The sequence below is a fragment of the Passer domesticus genome, chromosome 9 (assembly GCF_036417665.1).
Source record: "Passer domesticus isolate bPasDom1 chromosome 9, bPasDom1.hap1, whole genome shotgun sequence".
In the NCBI taxonomy this organism is placed as follows: domain Eukaryota; kingdom Metazoa; phylum Chordata; class Aves; order Passeriformes; family Passeridae; genus Passer; species Passer domesticus.
The window spans coordinates 29,328,264-29,345,715 of NC_087482.1; the positions used below are offsets into that span (position 1 = coordinate 29,328,264).

Sequence of the window (17,452 nt, forward strand, 5' to 3'; positions counted from 1 at the left end):
AAGAGTGTGAAGGCAAGAGAGTTTTTAAGGCTCTGGAAGAATAAGATCAAGACTATATGGTTTTATACCTCTTAGGACTTTACTATATTTTTACAAAGCTTTCTCATTATAGCAGGACTTCAATAGCAGACTTAAATTTGGTAAAACTCTTACACAGGTACCTGTATAGAATTCATAGGCTTAGAGAGCACAATGATGCAGTTCCTGTTGTCCATTGCATTAACCCAAATTAGATAAAGAATTATTTGCATTCTCTGTCTTTCCTTGTAAATCTTACCAGTGAATTGTGTAGAATAATGTACTACACAACATTGTGAGTTTGTTCTTTCAGTTAAGCTACAGAATTGGAATCAGCTTTTCTGCTGGTGTTGGCATTGCTGAAATGATGTAACTGGTATAACAGGATATAAAACAGTGATTCATAGAAATGTAATGATTTTTCTGTTATCTATTGTATTGTTAACATTGCATTGGGTTATGAGTTGTTTATGATACTCTAAGGCAGAGGAGTCTGTCCTTAAGGGAATGTTGGTATTTGCTAGGAAATGCACTCCTTAGAAACATCTCCAGAAGCCAGGAATAGGAAGATGCTTGGTCATCAGCAGATTTCAGGTTTTGTGTTGTTTAGTCTTTTGTTTTTATTCTGCTTTGAAGTGTGTTACAGAATTTCCATTTGCAAATATTGTTCTTCAGTAAAGGCCTCCCCTGGTCTGCTCTGCCTTCTCTCTTCACATAGTTTTGTGTTTCAGCAGCAGAGTGATACTAACAAAATATTAACTACCAGGAGACCAAGCAGATTAAAAGAATTCAGATATTAGACTTGATGCTGATTGCATCGTGTACTTAGGAGGGTGGTAGGAGAGATGAGATATTGGGAATTGAGTTCTTTGTAGTATTTTCTTCTATGAGTCTGTGCCATTTCCCAAAGTCTTGGATTTTGAACTTTGTGCAAACCAGCAGTGATAAATGACCTGTAAGCTCTGTAGATTAGGAAAAAGGAGCACTAGAGGAAGTGTCTAGAGAAGAGTCACAAAGGTGCTTGGTTATAATCTCAGAACATGTTGATGTGAGCAACTATGTAATAAAGTATACACATGTAGGTATTCTGTACGTTTATTTAATTTATTTTGAATCCCAATAGCAAATATACACTAAATAGATATCTAAAATATCCATTTTATACAGTACTGTCAGTATTGAGAGTTCTGTGTGCCACCCTGCACAGGAAGGCAGGGCAGGCGAGTTCCAGCTGCTTGTTTTTGGCAATTGTAAGGTACTTCCATTAAGGAGGGATCCTTAACCCGTGTGATGTCACAATATAAAGAGGAAAAGAATAAAGTGAAAAACATGATTACAGTTATTGTAGATAAAAGAAAAATGTTTGTGCTGGCCTAAAGGGAGTTTAATAGTCATTCCTATTAAGCTTGAAGCATATGATAAATCTTGAATCCTACTTTTAATGTTCAGACTGCATCCAATTGTATCAATAGCAAAACACTGAAGGACATTTTCTTCTTAAGGTTGAAAGGAAAGATTACAAACAACTTTTAAAGACTTTTTGTCTGTTCTTGATACTAAACTTGTCTTTATCTCACTTAAAAGATTGTAAGAATATATTCTAGCTTAGAGAAAACTACCTGACAATATCATAGCTTTTTATTGCATCTTTGCTCGTTATCAAAAACGGCACAAGGAATTGCCCTTGAAGTCTGGTAATTTTTGGTTTTGCAACTTTTCTTATAATACTTTCTGGGAGAGAGCCTAGGTCTCTTTTTCCTAACTGTGGAAAAAGTCACTTCCATATGATTTTTAGGATTTATTTGAAAGAAAGAATATGTCCAAACAATGTGATTTAAGGAAGGCATTTAACATCTATAGTAGGAAACATCAAATGCAGTTTCCAGTTCCACTTCTAAGAGTCCTTCTGTAAGCTATAAAGACTTTTGTTTAAATTATTCAAATGTAGGTTGAACATTGTCAAATACTACAATGGATCCTACTTAACGTATTGTTTCTAATTAATTACCTCCAAAATAGCAAATACTTTGTAAACGGTTAAATAGCGTTAAATCAGCATTTTTCTGCAAATTTCAAGTATTGTAAAACTGATTTGGACAAGTTGCTTTTTGAAACAACCAACTTGGGTCTCACTTGAGGAAGTTGCCAAGTTGAACACTGTTCCTGGCTAAAATACAGCGGAAGGTTGAAGGCTGGACCTCCCAGTACTTGACAGGGTTGTTGAAGAGGCTGATGCCACTGTACAGGGCTTTCTTCTTCCTTCGTCCTGTGGGGCAGAAATCGTTCACTCCCAGCTTGGCAATGTGGTTGGAATGAAGGAAGACCACCTGCAGCAACAGGAGCAGAAAAATACAGGAGTTGAATGAAAATGGGGAAATATTCCTTAGCATGTAGGTGACTGAGGTTTGCTAAAACATCCGTTCCATGCAGACTTTGAGAGTTACAACACTTGTATTAAATCTTTAACAAAAAAGTCTTCCTTCTGCCCCAGTCTCTCCCACACAGAAAAGTCGTATGGCATTTTGTCAGTGTGTTTTTAGAATAATTGGACTCTATTCTAAGTGAACTTGGTTCTAAAATGTAATTTTATATTCTCTTGTAGTAAAAATTATAATGATGCGGTATTATAATCTCATTTCTGGAAACATTTTTTGAGTGTAGGAGTTTCTTGTCCTTTTTTTCCTTTCCTAGGAAGTGTTCCTGCAGTTTGATTTTCTTTATTTCTTTAATAAGCTTTTATGATTTCAGGCTCTCCTAGTAGGAGAGTCATGGCAAAACATATGTGTCAGTTAATTATGCTTTTTGGTTGTGATCTAATCAGTGTGACAGTGGGAAAGTCAAACAACTCAGAACTCCCAGAGCTGCCTGCTACGTTCAGTGTATGACCTGCAGGTATTTCAGTTCGGGTAATCCAGGAGGAACCTTCTTCAGCTTGTTTTTTTCCAGGTGGATTTCACGTATACTTGGGATGTTGGCAAAACTTCCATTTTCCACTTCTTTGATTTTATTATTGCCAAGGCCCAGCCTAAAAATAGTACAAGAAACATTTAATTAAAGACTTATTGAGATTCACAACAGCATTGAAGAGCTTTTTTTTTTTTTTTAATCTAAGATTGAAATACACAGGGGGACAAACTGGGAGAAGATGATGAAATCTTACATTTGACAGGAAAAAAATCACCATTGACCTAACATAATTTAAACTCCACCTAAAGATATCCTCACAGCTGTTTTCAGTTATCTGATGTAAGCAATTGTTCTGCTTTGCCTGCAGTTTTTGTAATTATAGTGGCAAGTGTTTAAATTATAAACATCAAGCTGCTTGTGAGATTAATCATGTCATTTTACCAAGTAGTACAGCTGCAAAGTGTAGTCACTGTAATAAGTTCTAATGAATAGCAAGTCTTGTCTAGAAAGGTGTTTTTCATGTATAGCTTATTTTTTAAATAGAAAGGTTTTTTACTAAGCAGGACTACCTTGTTTCCTGTTTCCAGCTTTTCCTTATATTTTTTTGCTCTAAGGCTTCAGCCTGCTTTGCTCAGAAGGGGATTCAGAAGCTGGAGCCTCAGGTCATTCAGAATTGCTCTTTCTGCCCATCCTGCCAGCCCGTTTTCTCTATTCTTTCCTGACTGCTTCAGAAACTGAATTTGGTATCCAAAGGCAGTTCCGTAATTTCTGTTACCAAATCCTGTCCTGCTCAGCCATATTTTCAGAGCTCTTAACTGAGCTTTTTACAGAGAGAATTTCCTTCTCTCCTATTTCAGTGATACATTCTTCAGAAACACAGATTTTTTTTTTAAACCTCATTGCATTTGAAAGCTGTTTCTTTCACCATCTGCTGTATTTACAAGAATAATTTTTTAAGAATTAGAGGAACTTAGGATAGTTATATTTTGTTCTTATGCTACTTTTCTGTTGCAGACTGTTGGCAAAACATGTAATAGCAAGACTAATGTGGGGGTTTAGGGGTGTGGTTTGGTTTTAAAGCTGGGTCTCAGAGCAATTCTCAATAAAACACCTATAATTTTTTTTTTCCTCTCATTAACAAGAGAAGTATCAAATATGCGATCTTGTTGGGCATGACATTTTAACAAGTAAAGGGATTCAGCCTGGGAATTTTACCTTTGTAGGTCTTTGTAACGGTTAAAATCCTCAACTTCAATTCCTGTGATCTTGTTGTCATCTAAGTGAAGCTCCAGGAGACTGGAGGGCAAATCTGATGAAAAAAAAACACACAGTGTGAAAAAACCAAGTCAACTTATTTTTTGTTGGAACATTTATTATGTTCCAAAAAGCTTCTTTCCTTTGTGCTTAGAATTGGGTTAGAAGAATCCAGTTGAAGAATCTTGGGGAGGTTGTGTGCATCAAAGAAATCGGTATTACATATAATGGAGTATATGTACTTCAATTGCATTACATATATATATATATAAAAAATGTGTATGTGTAATATATATGAATATATGTAATATCTATTATATATATTACATATATATAATATATATGTAATATCTATATATAAATTTATATATAGTGTAATTATATTACATGTAAGTATGTTAATTAAGAAAATCACCAATATAATTTCATTTAAAATAATAACTTTAAAAATTAAGCTGCTGAAAGACATATGCTAATTAAGAGATATAAGACTTCCACAATTTGGTACTTTTTCTGGCTTTCTTTATAACAACTGTCATGGTTACTTTGTCAAAGATCTTGATCCTGTGTTCTGTGCATTTACCTCAGAATCTGTAGTCAAAGCCTGTGGAACCAGGGACAGTTTTTTGAAGATCTGTAATTTTTTTCTACATGATGTAGCAGTTATGCTGCCACAGCTGCTAGGATGTGACTGGAAGGAAAGGTTTTGAAGTACTCTAAGCAGAATTGTGGTATTTGATAGCTCTTTCCCATGCTAGAATATTTGCTCTTGCATCTCCAAAAATTCCAAATCCAGACTGGTGAATGGACCAGGAGGTGGCGAATCTTTCCACAGCATCCTCTTAGGGCAAGGGAAGCTCATCCCAGCCTGGAGCTGTGTGCTGGTGCTGGCTCAGTTCCCAACCTCTGTGTGGATGCTCCGCACGGAGCGGCTCCCACTGCCCTCTGGGGCTGGCAGAGCGCTGCTCCGGCTCTGCAGGGATGTGGCTGCTTCCCAGCCTGCCTTTATTCCACTCACAGGCAAGTTTGTTTGTTTGGGCTCTGTTCCAGTTGGTGTTCCAGCTCGCAGTTCCGGGTGCCTGACTGACAATATCCAGAGAGAAGGCCACCCACCTGTCCCCTGCACATTTTTAGTACCTTTTATAAGCTTTGTCTTTTAAAGCTTTGTGCCACTGCAGCATTTGCAGAGAGAAGCATCTACAAATTCAGTTTGATTTGTGGTGAAGGAGTTCACCATGAAATCCTTTTGGTTTGGTTTGTTTATGTATCTGACACCACGTTTTGGACCTCATGCTGTGTGTCTTTATAGGAGATTTCTCTATAACAAAGACAAAATTGGAATCATTTTACGTTGGGATTTTTTTTTGTGCTAAGTGGCAGGAGCTGATACTAGATTTTTTTATGTTGGGATTTTTTTTTTTTTTTTTGTGCTAAGTGGCAGGAGCTGATACTAGATTGTTTTGGGTTGGTTTTTTGGTTTTTTTTGTTTGGTTGGGGTTTTTTTGTTACACAGACAGAGGCTTTCTGATTCTAAAGTTACCTAAACAGTTGGAGTGAGTTGGTTTTCATTATTGTTGAGAGGTTTTTTTGGTGTTCTCTTCTTCTCTTCTGTATATGTACACATAGATATATGTCCATACAGAAAAAGATTAATAAGAAACTAGTTCTTTATCTGACTGATCAGAAATAAATACAGGGGCCAACATTGTTTCCCTGTGAGTTAGAGCATAGAACACAGTGTTTTGCTTTGTTTCCTTCCTTTTTCTCTTAGCTGGTAGTTTTGAGTGGTTGGAAATCATGAGCGTTTGGTTCAATATCACGCTGACCTACAGAAAAAGGTGGAGTACTGAACTCTTTTATTCTACATTTGTGTGTGTGGAGGTCAGTGATTTGTCAAATTAGTGTTTTAATTTACTTTTACTCCCAAATTACAAGGTTGGGGATTTTTAACATGAAAAAGTGATTTGATTTTGTATTGCGTTCTGGTGAATTTAATTAAATATTAAAATTAAGTTTTATTTAGCAAAACTATATTGAACATTGTATTTGAGGTGCAGTGTGATGTGAAATATTAAAAATGAAATTTAGACATTTTGGAGTTACATTTTAAATCCCTAAAGGAAGTGGGAATTTTGCATCCCTTATATCCCTGACCAAATATTGGGAGTTTATCCTTTCTCTGTAAGGATTTTTGAGAGGCTGACATGTGAAAGATGTGAAGTGACATCAAATTAGGAATTTCTTTGTATTGTTGTTCCTGATACAAGTGTCTGGACATTCTGTGAGAGGAGTGGATGTGCTGACAGAGAAGGTGGGAGAGGGTGTGCACTGTTTGTGCTGTTTGTGCATGAACTCTTCTGGGATGGGCAATTGGATATAAAGTTCAAAAAGAAAAGGTAAGAGGTGGTCTGGTACTAATGAGAATAAAAAACAATTTATGAATTTAATAATCTTTCAGATGTTAAAGCATTTTGTTAAGGAGTATGCTGGTATAAGTAAATTAGAAAAGGGAAAGCAGACCTACCTTTAGGAATTGAAGTTAACTTGGCCTCTGCGATTCGTATGTGGTAGATATTTACCCCTTCGAAAGCCCCTGGCTCTATTCCATCATTGTTAAGAGGATTTGCACTCATTTCTGCCCGAGGGGGAAAAAAGAAAAGCATTAATGGCATAGGAATTTTGTGTAGGTTAAACTAAGTTATGAAGAGCTGATTTAAATTTATTTATGAATTCTTATATTCCAAGCACTCACTAATGTTTAGCTTTGATTGCCTGTTCTGAGGGGTGTCACAACCCTCAGGGAATTAAGGCTGTGTTCCTTGGCTTGCAGGATTATCCAAAACTTGACCTTTGCAGCAACTTCACATAGACACTAAATTGTGGAGGGTATTCCCACAGCATGGATATCTCTTTAAGAGGAAACTGCCTTGGGAAAATGTTTGAATGGAAATGATGTATAATATGTTCCATCTTTGGTAAAGAAATTTTCTGTTCTACTTAATCAGGCTTACCTAAAACATGTAGAGACTTCATTCCTTTAAATACATCCTTGGGGATTTTCTTAACCTTATTAGCATGAATTCTGAGCTCTGTCAGAGTTCTGGGTAGATTTGTTGGAATCTCTGTCAGTTGATTGTGGGACAAATACAGTCGTCGTAGCCTCTTAGTTGGTTGAAAGGCTTTGGGATGGATCTTGTATATTTTATTGTTGTTCAAAGCCAGGGCCTATGAGAGATGGAAAGAGCAATTAGAAAGCTTTCTTTATCCAGGACTGCTATGACTATGAAGTCATGGATTTGATATGTAATTCAGCAATTAAGTATTTAAAATATTTTATTTTTCCATCTTGCCAAACTTAAGCACTTTGTAGGTGCTTTGGGCATTTCAGTTGATGATGGAAAACAAAGAAGAACCTGAAAGCTGGAGCATTAACCAGAAGGCAGAGCTAACAAGGTGCCAATGGATCATGAGAATTGGCAAAACAATATGTTTGTATTCAGATATTTTATGGATTGTATGGGGGTTGTATACTTCATTGCTATTGTTCTTTAATGCAGACAAATTCTCAAAACTCAGAATCTCATCTTTTATTTTAACATAATGCTGCAAAATAAAAGTGAAGCTTTTAATCAGAGTTTCTTAGATGTTAGTATCTGTATGTGACACATTAATTTGTTTTATGTGGTATTTCCAGCTCCTGTGAACTTCAGTTTCTCTCTTCTGTACAGTACATGAGTCTTTTGGGGGCAGCTTCTTCCTCATTGCTATGTGTTATCAGAGAGCTTGTAATGAGTTACTACAGACAGCTAAATACACACTATCTGAAATGATTTTGCATGTCAAATCACATCTCTGCATTTCCATACTTAAGCCATTCATTTCTGTTCCTTTTTTATTTCTTGGAGTCATCTCTTCTTAGGAATTGTGCGGGGGAAAAAAGTAGAACAAGCAAGAATTATTTTTTCCCAGAAAAAAATTAGGTTAGCTCAAGGAAATAAACAGGAAATGCTCCTTCCTAATCCAAGTTGCCATCTGTGCCTTTGCTAAGCAGACTCCAGGGCTGAGCCAAGTTGTACAAAGTAAACTTTGCTCTCAGTGAAAATGTTGTTCAGCCTTGCCACAAATGAACCGAGGAGAAAAAGCAAAGCAGCTGAGTGTGCTCAGCTATCACATAATTAAGTGGTGACTCTGGTTTTTAATGTGATTGCTGATGGATTCCAGTGGCTTTCTCAGTCGTTGGAGATAAGAGACTCTTAGATCTTTTACACAGAATGTAAACCACAATTTGTGCAGTTACCTTTGGCTTGCTGCTAAGACCATTCTGCACAGAGACAAGAGAATAGGAAATGCTTCATTGCCAACTCTGAATTTATATAGTTCCTGTTTTTTCTGTCCTGTCCTAGGCCATAATAATTAACAAGCTCATTCATAAACACATAGATCTGGTAAATTTTCAGATCTTACTAAGAAGCCAAAAATGACTGAAAGGATTTGTTTTATAGAATCGTGAATTATTTTGGGTTGGCAGGGACCTTAAATACCATCCAGTGCCACCCCCTGCCATGGGCAGGGACACCTGCCACTATCCCAGGCTGCTCCAAGCCCCACCCAGCCTGGCCTTGGACACTTGCAGGGATCCAGGGGCAGGCACAGCTGCTCTGGGCACCCTGTGCCAGGGCCTCACCTCCCTCACAGGGGTGAATTTCTTCCTAATGTGTTACGAATGGTTGTTATGTTAGTTTGTGTGTCTCGTGTCTTTCTGATGGAGAATAGAATGTAGTTAATTTGCTATCAGTTATGGAACAGATTTGTGTTTTATAGAGAATTTTTAAATGCTCCGTATTTGTTAGTGGAACTAGATCTGCATTCTGGATCTACAGTGACATCCAATAGAAACAAATATTCTAAAGCAGAATTAATCTACTTCCCAGCCCTCTGGGACTCTCATTTCCTTTCATCATAAAAGGGATTATTGCATACTGTAAACATCTAGATTTATCAGTTGCCAGTGATATTTGTTTCAAAGCCTGTCACTACGTGCATAATTGAGCATGGTAACAAATTAGGAGTAAAGCCCCTGACTTTTCCAGTAATTCAGTGTTTCTCTGTTTTCTGTTCAGGGCAGCTGGATTTGTAGCATTGGTTTCAGTGCTGTATGTGTTAGCTGTATGTTCTGTTCTTTCAAAAATACCCTCAGAAAAGGTGATTGAAGTTTGTGAGGTTAAATTCTTTCTGCTATTTTCCATCTAAGCAGATAAAAAGGAGGCCTTGCAGCCTTTAAAATGTAGAGAATGTTTCTGTGCACACTAAGAACTGAAAAATCTTTTTTTTGTTAGATCTATATGGTACATTTTCTGGGTATTGTAGAAAGTAGTTCTTACAGCTTAAAGGTATTTGCTTCTTACTATGTGGAAGCACTCAAACATGCAGGCATTAGACTATTTTTATCTATATTATTGGAGAAGGACATACTATTTTTATTTTTAAAGTATCTAAATATTTCAGATTGCTAACTAACTGGGAAACTTGGGAAATAGCAAGCTTACATAAAGTGATGTGAGTCCTTGGAGATCATTTTCCTTGACCTCTTTGATTTTGTTGTTTTGAAGATCAATCATACGAGTATCTGGCGGGATGTTGCGAGGAATTGATGTCAAACCTACATAAGTATGTGACATAAACAGAAACATTATGTGCTGTATATAAGTCTAAAGAAATTAACTGCCAAACATCAAAACACAGTAAGATTGTTAATGAATATGGTGTGGAAGAAAATATGAACAGCCATACAGCAAAGGATAGAAGGGAATTTTTGATAGTGGGAAAAACTAATGGTGTAAGAATGTATCACAACATGTGCATAGTTTTGGGAGGAATTGGTTCTGCACCGACCATGAAAGCTTAATGGGGACTGCTCACTGTGGACTCTTGGCATCTGTGGCATTAACACAAATCAGTACCAATACCAGAAGTCATTAACATAACTCATTACAAGTACCATAGATCATTAACAGAAATCAGTACCAGAAGTCATTAACGTAAATCAGTACCAGTAGCATTATTCTCCCAACCCAGTTTGCTGTTCAGTCACAAACCCACTGCAGTTCAGGCCATCTGAGATCCTGAATCAGCAGAAAAGACTCAACAGGGACAGTAACTTTCTTTTGAACGGAAATGCTGATGCATTAAATGCTAAATGCTGTCCAATTTATTAACAATTATACTATAATTAATAGTTTGCAGTTATCTAAAGCTGAAGTCTATTAATGTGGGATTTTTCTATGTGTGAACTCCTGTAAAGTGGTTTGAAATCTGTAGACCAAATACATTAACCACAATTTGCTGCTGTCAGCAAAAGTTTTTGACTCCTTAATAATAACAACACATTTTTAAAACCCCAGCAATTTATGTATGGACAATGTTTCTAATACACAAGGAGTCCAGGATGAAGTTCAGGAAGGTGGCAGAGCTGTGATGAAAGCAAATGTCATTATGACTGTGCTAGTGGTGGGAGAACAGTCCTTTGGTTGCCTTGAATGATAGGAAAACTTCAGTGAGCACTAATTGAAAGTGGCACAATTAATAATGAATTCACTTTTAGGGACTGGGATGTACCTGCAGCACTGACAGGAGCACATTTGCCTTTGGCTAAACGGTTACCAGGGGTGCTCACTTTGCTGGAAACTAAGCTGAGGGAATACTTTGCATCTCATTTATGTGCCTGCATAATAATATAAAAGAAAAATCCTACAAAGGAGAATCCAGTGGAGAACAAACACATAAATTCATTCTTACCTAGGTCAGAGCAATGGACAACTCTCATATAGCACTGGCATCCAAAGGGGCATGTTGGGAACAGATCAAAAGGAATTAGTGGTAGAATGGGTTCAGTGGTTGGAAATAGAGAATTGTCATCATCATCATCGTCGTCGTCTTCCATATCCTGGAGCATCATATTCTTCAGTGTAAAATATGAAGGACCAGTGAGAGATTTGGCAGAGCACAAAGCCAAGAAGAGAAGGAGTGTGTATTCTTTCATGTCTTCTTAGTCAGGATAACCAACCTTGGAAAGTGAACAAACAAACAAAAAAATAAACACCAGAATCAGTGAATAAGGAACAGCAAATGAAGCTATTGAACTGTTTACTTCACTCAGTGCCGCACCATCTAGTCCTGAAAAAGAGCCTGTTGTGAATATTGAGGTTTAATTAGTATATGAAGGATATAAAAATAATCTTTTAAATATAAATTAATACTATAAAATTACACATAGTATTAACTTAAATTCCTTAGGCATTAATGTAATATGAAAGCATTTTAATTTAGTTTACAAGCAATATCATTTGCTTCATGTTTTGAAGTGGAATTTTTGTAGTAAACTTTACCAGAACTTGGAATATTATTTATTTTATTTGTTCTCAATGAAAAAATACTTTTAGTGGGATACATTGGCATATGTGCATTGCTTATAAAATTGGGAAGTACTTGATTAGCAGTGCATAAAATGCACTCAGCGGGATACTTCCTAAACACTCGGTATTAAACTCCCTAAACAGTTTAATTAAACTCTTCCTAGTCTAATCTGAAGTTTTCAGTCCTGAGCCTTTCCCACGTTCCAGTCATTTGTTTGTTATTGCCATTGATAGAAGTTCACCTCTGCCTGCAAACACATCTCACAGAGCTGTAGAATCCCAGAACATTTTAGTTTGGAAGAGACCTTAAAGATCATCTCATTCCACCCCTGCCATGGCAGGGACACCTGCCACCATCCCAGGCTGCTCCAAGCCCCATCCAGCCTGGCCTTGGACACTGCCAGGAATCCAGGGGCACTCACAGCTTCTCTGGGCACCCTGTGCCAGGGCCTGCCCACCCTCACTCTTTTCTTCCCAATAGCCTAAACCTATTCCCTGCCAGTGTGAAGCCATTCCCTTTGTCTTGTCACTCCAGGCTCTTGTAAAAAGTCTCTGTCTGTCTTTCTTGTTGGCTCCTTCAGGCACTGGAAGGTCACAAATCGGTCACCCCAAAACTTCTCTTTCCCAGGCTGAACAAACCCAATTCTCTCTTGACTTCTGTTTGAGGGGGATCTTTTCTCTGAGAAGGACTTGCCTGTTAGAAATCCATGTCAGTGGAAATCAGTGACTTAATTTACATCCAAAAGAAAAGGTATCTGATAGTTTTGTGTGTGAATTTTTCAACATAGATTGGGGCTTTTCTGTTTGTTGGTTTTTTGTTCCTTGCTCCTAGGTGCAGAGGAGAGTGGAGATAGTAAGAATTGCCACAGATGCAACAAACTCTGAGAAAATGTTGTAGATTCATCCCTCAGCTTGATGGTGTTTCCCTTCAAAAGCCAATTCCAGAAGTCATTTGGAAATGAAAAATGTACTCCATAAACCAAGAGGGGCTGCAGGAAATTTTATTGTGCATGTCCTGTTTATAAAAATGTTTCTATTTAGACTATTATAGGCCTCTTTAAGGAAATACTAAAAGGGTGTCAATTCTTGTTTGATCATCTAATTAAGTCCTTGCTGATCTGTTTGGAGATGAAAAATGCCTTTATGTAGGCATTTTGTCATTGGTCCTCCACTGCAGGAAAAGGAGTGTTCTGCTGTGTACCAAGGTTTGACTTGGCTTATCCAAAATGAGATTTTTTTTATACCACTTTTTTCTCTGCAGAGTCATTTTGATGTAGTCATTTTGATGTTTATTTTAGGGGGTTCATAACAGCAAATATCTTGCATACCTTGCTGCTCCTGTGTCTGTTTCGGGGAGTTTAAAAAGAAGAAAGCTAACAGTGTTCAGATAACATAAAAAGAATGCAGTGACTTCTTTCCCCCAAATACATGCCTGAAATCAGAATCACAAAGTACTTTGTATCTTGTAGTTAAACAACATACAGCTAAATTTACTATTTCCCATAATATTTCAGTTGCATGCCCATTCAGGTAGGCCATGTACCTTTACTGATGGTAAAAGATTCTTTCTCTTGAAAGAATCTTTACATGTATTTTTCCCATATATTTTCCGTTGTGTTCATAATAATGTTCTCTTGCAATGCTCCTAGAAAGAATCTTGTGGATGTTCTTGCAATCCCTTACAATTTCTGTCCTTGAAAGACTCTTTGAATATAAACAGTGCTGGGAAGAATGTGTGGAACCTCTGTTTGTTTTTTTTGACAGAATTGTTGTCATCTCTGCCTGTGCACCTTTGGAATATTTGGCCTTTTCAGCCTTGTATTTCAGCTTCAGGAAGAAGCTAAAATCTTCACTTCTTTAGTCGTACCATCAGTTAGGAGATGAGGAGTTGGAAGCCTTTCAGACTTCCAAGTTCTCCCTGTTCTTGGACCAGTGGTTTAATGGCTGGGCTGCCACACACGAGCTCTCAGGCTCTCTGTTCTTGCCTGGCAGTTTAGGTCCTAAGTGCCAAAATGCCCTGTGGTCTATCAGTGATGAGACACCATTTCCATACACAGGATATCAAGTGTGATGATGTCTTGGGACATGGACTTTCCAAGTCCCTGCTGACTTCAATTTGTGAAGTGAATGTGAGAGGCACTGGCTGTGTAGTTTTACTGGATCTAAAACATAAACTTGCATGCATGTTCCTAAAATGTTCTTTTGGATCTGGTGTGAGGAAGTTCTCTTATGAAACAACCTAAAAATCTGCTCCCACACTTGCATCTGTAGCAAATGGATTACATATTTCCTTTCAAATAGCCAAAAATTAGGATTTCAAAGCATTAAAAGATTGAGGCTGCAATTGGAGTAGTGGCCAATTTGAGCTCTTGAAAAACATGTGTTGCTCACAAAGTCCTAGAAAAGTAGTGTTAAAATGTGTCACTGGGGACATATATTGGTTCTATGAGTTAAATCTCCTGAAAACTAGTCCCTTTATGTACGGAAACCTGAGTTGTGATATTTTTCATTTTAAAGAAAAAAGTCCTTGCTTCATCTTTGCATCTTGCCCTTAAGAAATCATTATTGGCTTAGTAGTTAGGAATGATCATCAAGCTTGACTCCAGGTTTGCATAGGCCAAAGATATGCCAAGGAATGGATCCTAAAAACTGAATTTTATGAAGGTGAGGGGATAGTTATTTCCTGCCTGAGGTTTTGAGCTTCCCAGTAAATAGATGCTGATATGACTCTGTAAAAATGCTCTGACTCTGCAGTGGTTCTCAAAGAACTTATTCCAACTTTCTACATGCTTAAACTTCAAGAATAAGATAATTAAAAGAAAGCCTAAAATCTGAGATCCTAGTGATTTTTCTGAAAATATTGTCATGAAGATTTTATTAAATACCCTTTCAGAAGGTATAGGTACAGCTGTGTAATGGTCCCCCGCTGCTACTTGAGCCTGGCTGTGCTCCCAGGTGCTCTCTGCCAGCTCTCTGGTACCAGCTCTGTCTTTCAGGCTGTTCACTGAGCTGGCTGAACTCACTACACCAGCACAGAACTAATGTGAACAACAAAAGACCCCATCATATTTTTTTTCAAGTGAAGAAACTGAGTCAGTTTGGAGTACCAGAACCAGCACAAAAGTATGGGTGGAACAGCCTGGTTGAGAGGGCTGGAACATTAAATGGAGAGAGACAGAAGGAGGAGCAATGGGGGAGCCGTTCCTGACATATTCAAGCTGTTAGGCTTAAGTGTTCTGTTAAATAATCCCCTGAGCAGCTGGTTGTCACTTGGACAAAGCCTGGCTTTGTCCATTCTTGTTTTAAGAGACCAGAACATTGAGAATGAGTTTGACAAAGATTGTGGTGGATTCAAGCTCCATTGTACCTTCTCTGTGTCAATCCTTCTTATCCTTGAGCACAAAAAGCTTTTGAGCACCTTCTCCCTGGAACGTGTGCCACGCCAAGGTGAAGTGACTGAATATGGAGAATGCACTTCACATGGAGAGATGCTCTAAGGTGCTTTCCTGAGGTGTGTAACTGTCCAAAGATCACTGCACTGGTTGTTTGGGAGACACTTATCCTCACTAACGTGGTCATCTATACCCAAACTCATATTGCCAAACTACACATGGATCACAGGCACCTTTTATGCTATTAGTTATAAATCATTAAATACAGGTGATGTCACAGTATAATTTAAGATTATTAAAACCATTAATATTTTATGTGGAAAATTCCCATACTTCTGTGATGTGACAAGTCTAAACATGAGTTATGAGAAGAAAATGCCTTTCAGTGAGAACAGAAGTTGAGTTGTTAGCGTGGGAAGAGTACGTAAAGAGACCCAAAAACAAATAACTCTGAATTGCATGGCAGCTGCAAACCAGTCCAGCAACGTGGACTTTGCTGTCTTATCAGTTATGATACTGAAGGAGTTAATACATGAAGTTTTAAAAAGACTCTAAATTATATTTAGAAATCACTCCTGTAACTGTTGTACAAATTTCCCATGGCATTATTTCTGAAAAGGAAATGTTTAAATGACCCAGTGGTGGTCTTTGCAGAGGCAAAGAAAAGTCCCTGTGTTCATTAATAACACAAACCATTGCTCTGTGCACAGATTTTGTCCAAAGAAAGGCAAGACCATAACTGTTTTGAAATCCATATTTAAAAATAGTTCTGGTTCTATTAGTCATTGTCCCAGTCCAGAAATAAAAGGAGTTTAACTCTTTATCTACTCCATTGATTTACTTAAATTACTGAAGAAAAACTGGAGGAAGGGTTTTTGTTAGTAAGATTACTGTAGAAATGTCTGTTGACAGAAATAGTCCAATATTGAAGTTGAGCAGTAATAATTAAGAGGATGTTTACAAAATAAGTTGTGTTTACAGAGTATTTGCTTTTTATGGAGAGCTGCTTGACTCTTGTTATTGAGTGATCTATGAGGATTTTTAGGTTGTAGTTCATCTACAGTTCATTCTTTCCTGGGTTGTTTTTAATTACTTTGCTTAAATGTACTTGAAAACCCCCACCAACCTGAATACCAAATTACAGAAAGTTAACACTGAGTTGTTACTGTAAGAGCTGCTATTGTTGTAGAGGAGATTTTCATAGATGGTTATAACTGAGAAAAAGTGTTATGGTCAACTGTAACATTTGTAATCTGACAAGTCTTTGATAGTTAAATAATTCACAATTGCTCTATTTGTTTTTCAGCTCACATGTAGTAAATACAGAAGTATTTCAGCTGCAAGTAAATTTTCAAATGTTCCATTTAAAAAGTGATATTTCTAATTCTAAATTATCTGATATTACTAATCTGCACACAGTGACAGATAACCTTAACTCTTTCTGCTGTTTATATAGAATAGGTATTCAAACTGGACATACCTTGCAGGTTTGGAAGTTCTTCCAGAAGCACTGGGATAATCCACCTAAGGTCCTTATGTCCAGTTATTTCATATTACCAAAAAATAGGGAAAAAGGAAGTTAGAGTGAGTTCTGTGAAATGAAAAGCATATATAAAGAAAAAGTCCACTTGCAAGCTTCTTGATCCTTCTGGCACCGTGGGTGATACCAGAGTAAAGTGCTGCTTCAGATTAGCCCATCTTAGTACTGAAGAATGATATTAAGGCGACTTGTTACCACTCATATGTTTTTCATCACTGCCTGTATTAGAGCCAAAACTTCTGGCTTAACTCTAGACGTCTAGTGGAAGACTTTATAAAACCTGTAGTTTAATAATAGTTGACATCAGGCCATTGGAAGTACAGTGAGGTCCATTTCAGGTCATTCCTGCTGTGGAATCCCACTTATTTATGATTTCACTAGCCATTATTCTTTTAAAAGTGTGACTTGAATAGAACTATAAAACTTCAGCCAGTGGCAGTGTAAACCAGTAGCCTGCAGTGACCTGCAGGCTGCCAAACCTTTCTAAAGTTAGAAAATTAGGACTTTATTGTGCAGCTATGTATAAATTTTAGCTCTGCTTTCATGAGGCAGCAATCTGGCTGGGGACAGTGGTTCAAGAATGTAAACTGTAGATCAGATTTTTATCAATATAACTAATTTCTGTGTCTTGTGTGTGGGAAATAAAACATATCTATTAATGAAAATAGAAACAATATTTGCAGTATTCTGTGATTTGAGAGTTTAAAATCAAGTCTTTGAGAATGTGCCCTGTTACAAAGTTAGTACTGACAGGCACATCACAATATTTAGAAACTGGATTATTCTTTGTTTACCTTTCATAGGCCTTTGTTTATGTAAACTTGAAAAATGTTTAATTAATGGAGTTTACCTAAAGCAAGTTTCATAGTCAGGGAAGCACTTTGTGTCTTTGAATTTCCAGTACATTATACCCAGTTCTATGCACATTT

General features: G+C 37.3%; 2 protein-coding genes across 3 annotated transcripts in view; one reads left to right on the forward strand and one right to left on the reverse strand.

Moving 5' to 3' along the window:
* CENPP (centromere protein P) overlaps window positions 1-17,452 on the forward strand; it is a 112,399-nt gene that overhangs the window by 50,236 nt on the left and 44,711 nt on the right. The window lies entirely within an intron of this gene.
* On the reverse strand, window positions 116-16,793 carry ASPN (asporin). Its single transcript, XM_064432275.1, has 8 exons — window positions 16,464-16,793; window positions 10,975-11,242; window positions 9,726-9,838; window positions 7,191-7,404; window positions 6,704-6,814; window positions 4,141-4,234; window positions 2,905-3,043; window positions 116-2,345 (listed from the first exon to the last, which is right to left on the reverse strand). The coding sequence occupies exons 2-8, from the start codon at window positions 11,216-11,218 to the stop codon at window positions 2,148-2,150; spliced, it is 1,113 nt and encodes a 370-aa protein (XP_064288345.1). The 5' UTR covers window positions 11,219-11,242; window positions 16,464-16,793; the 3' UTR covers window positions 116-2,147.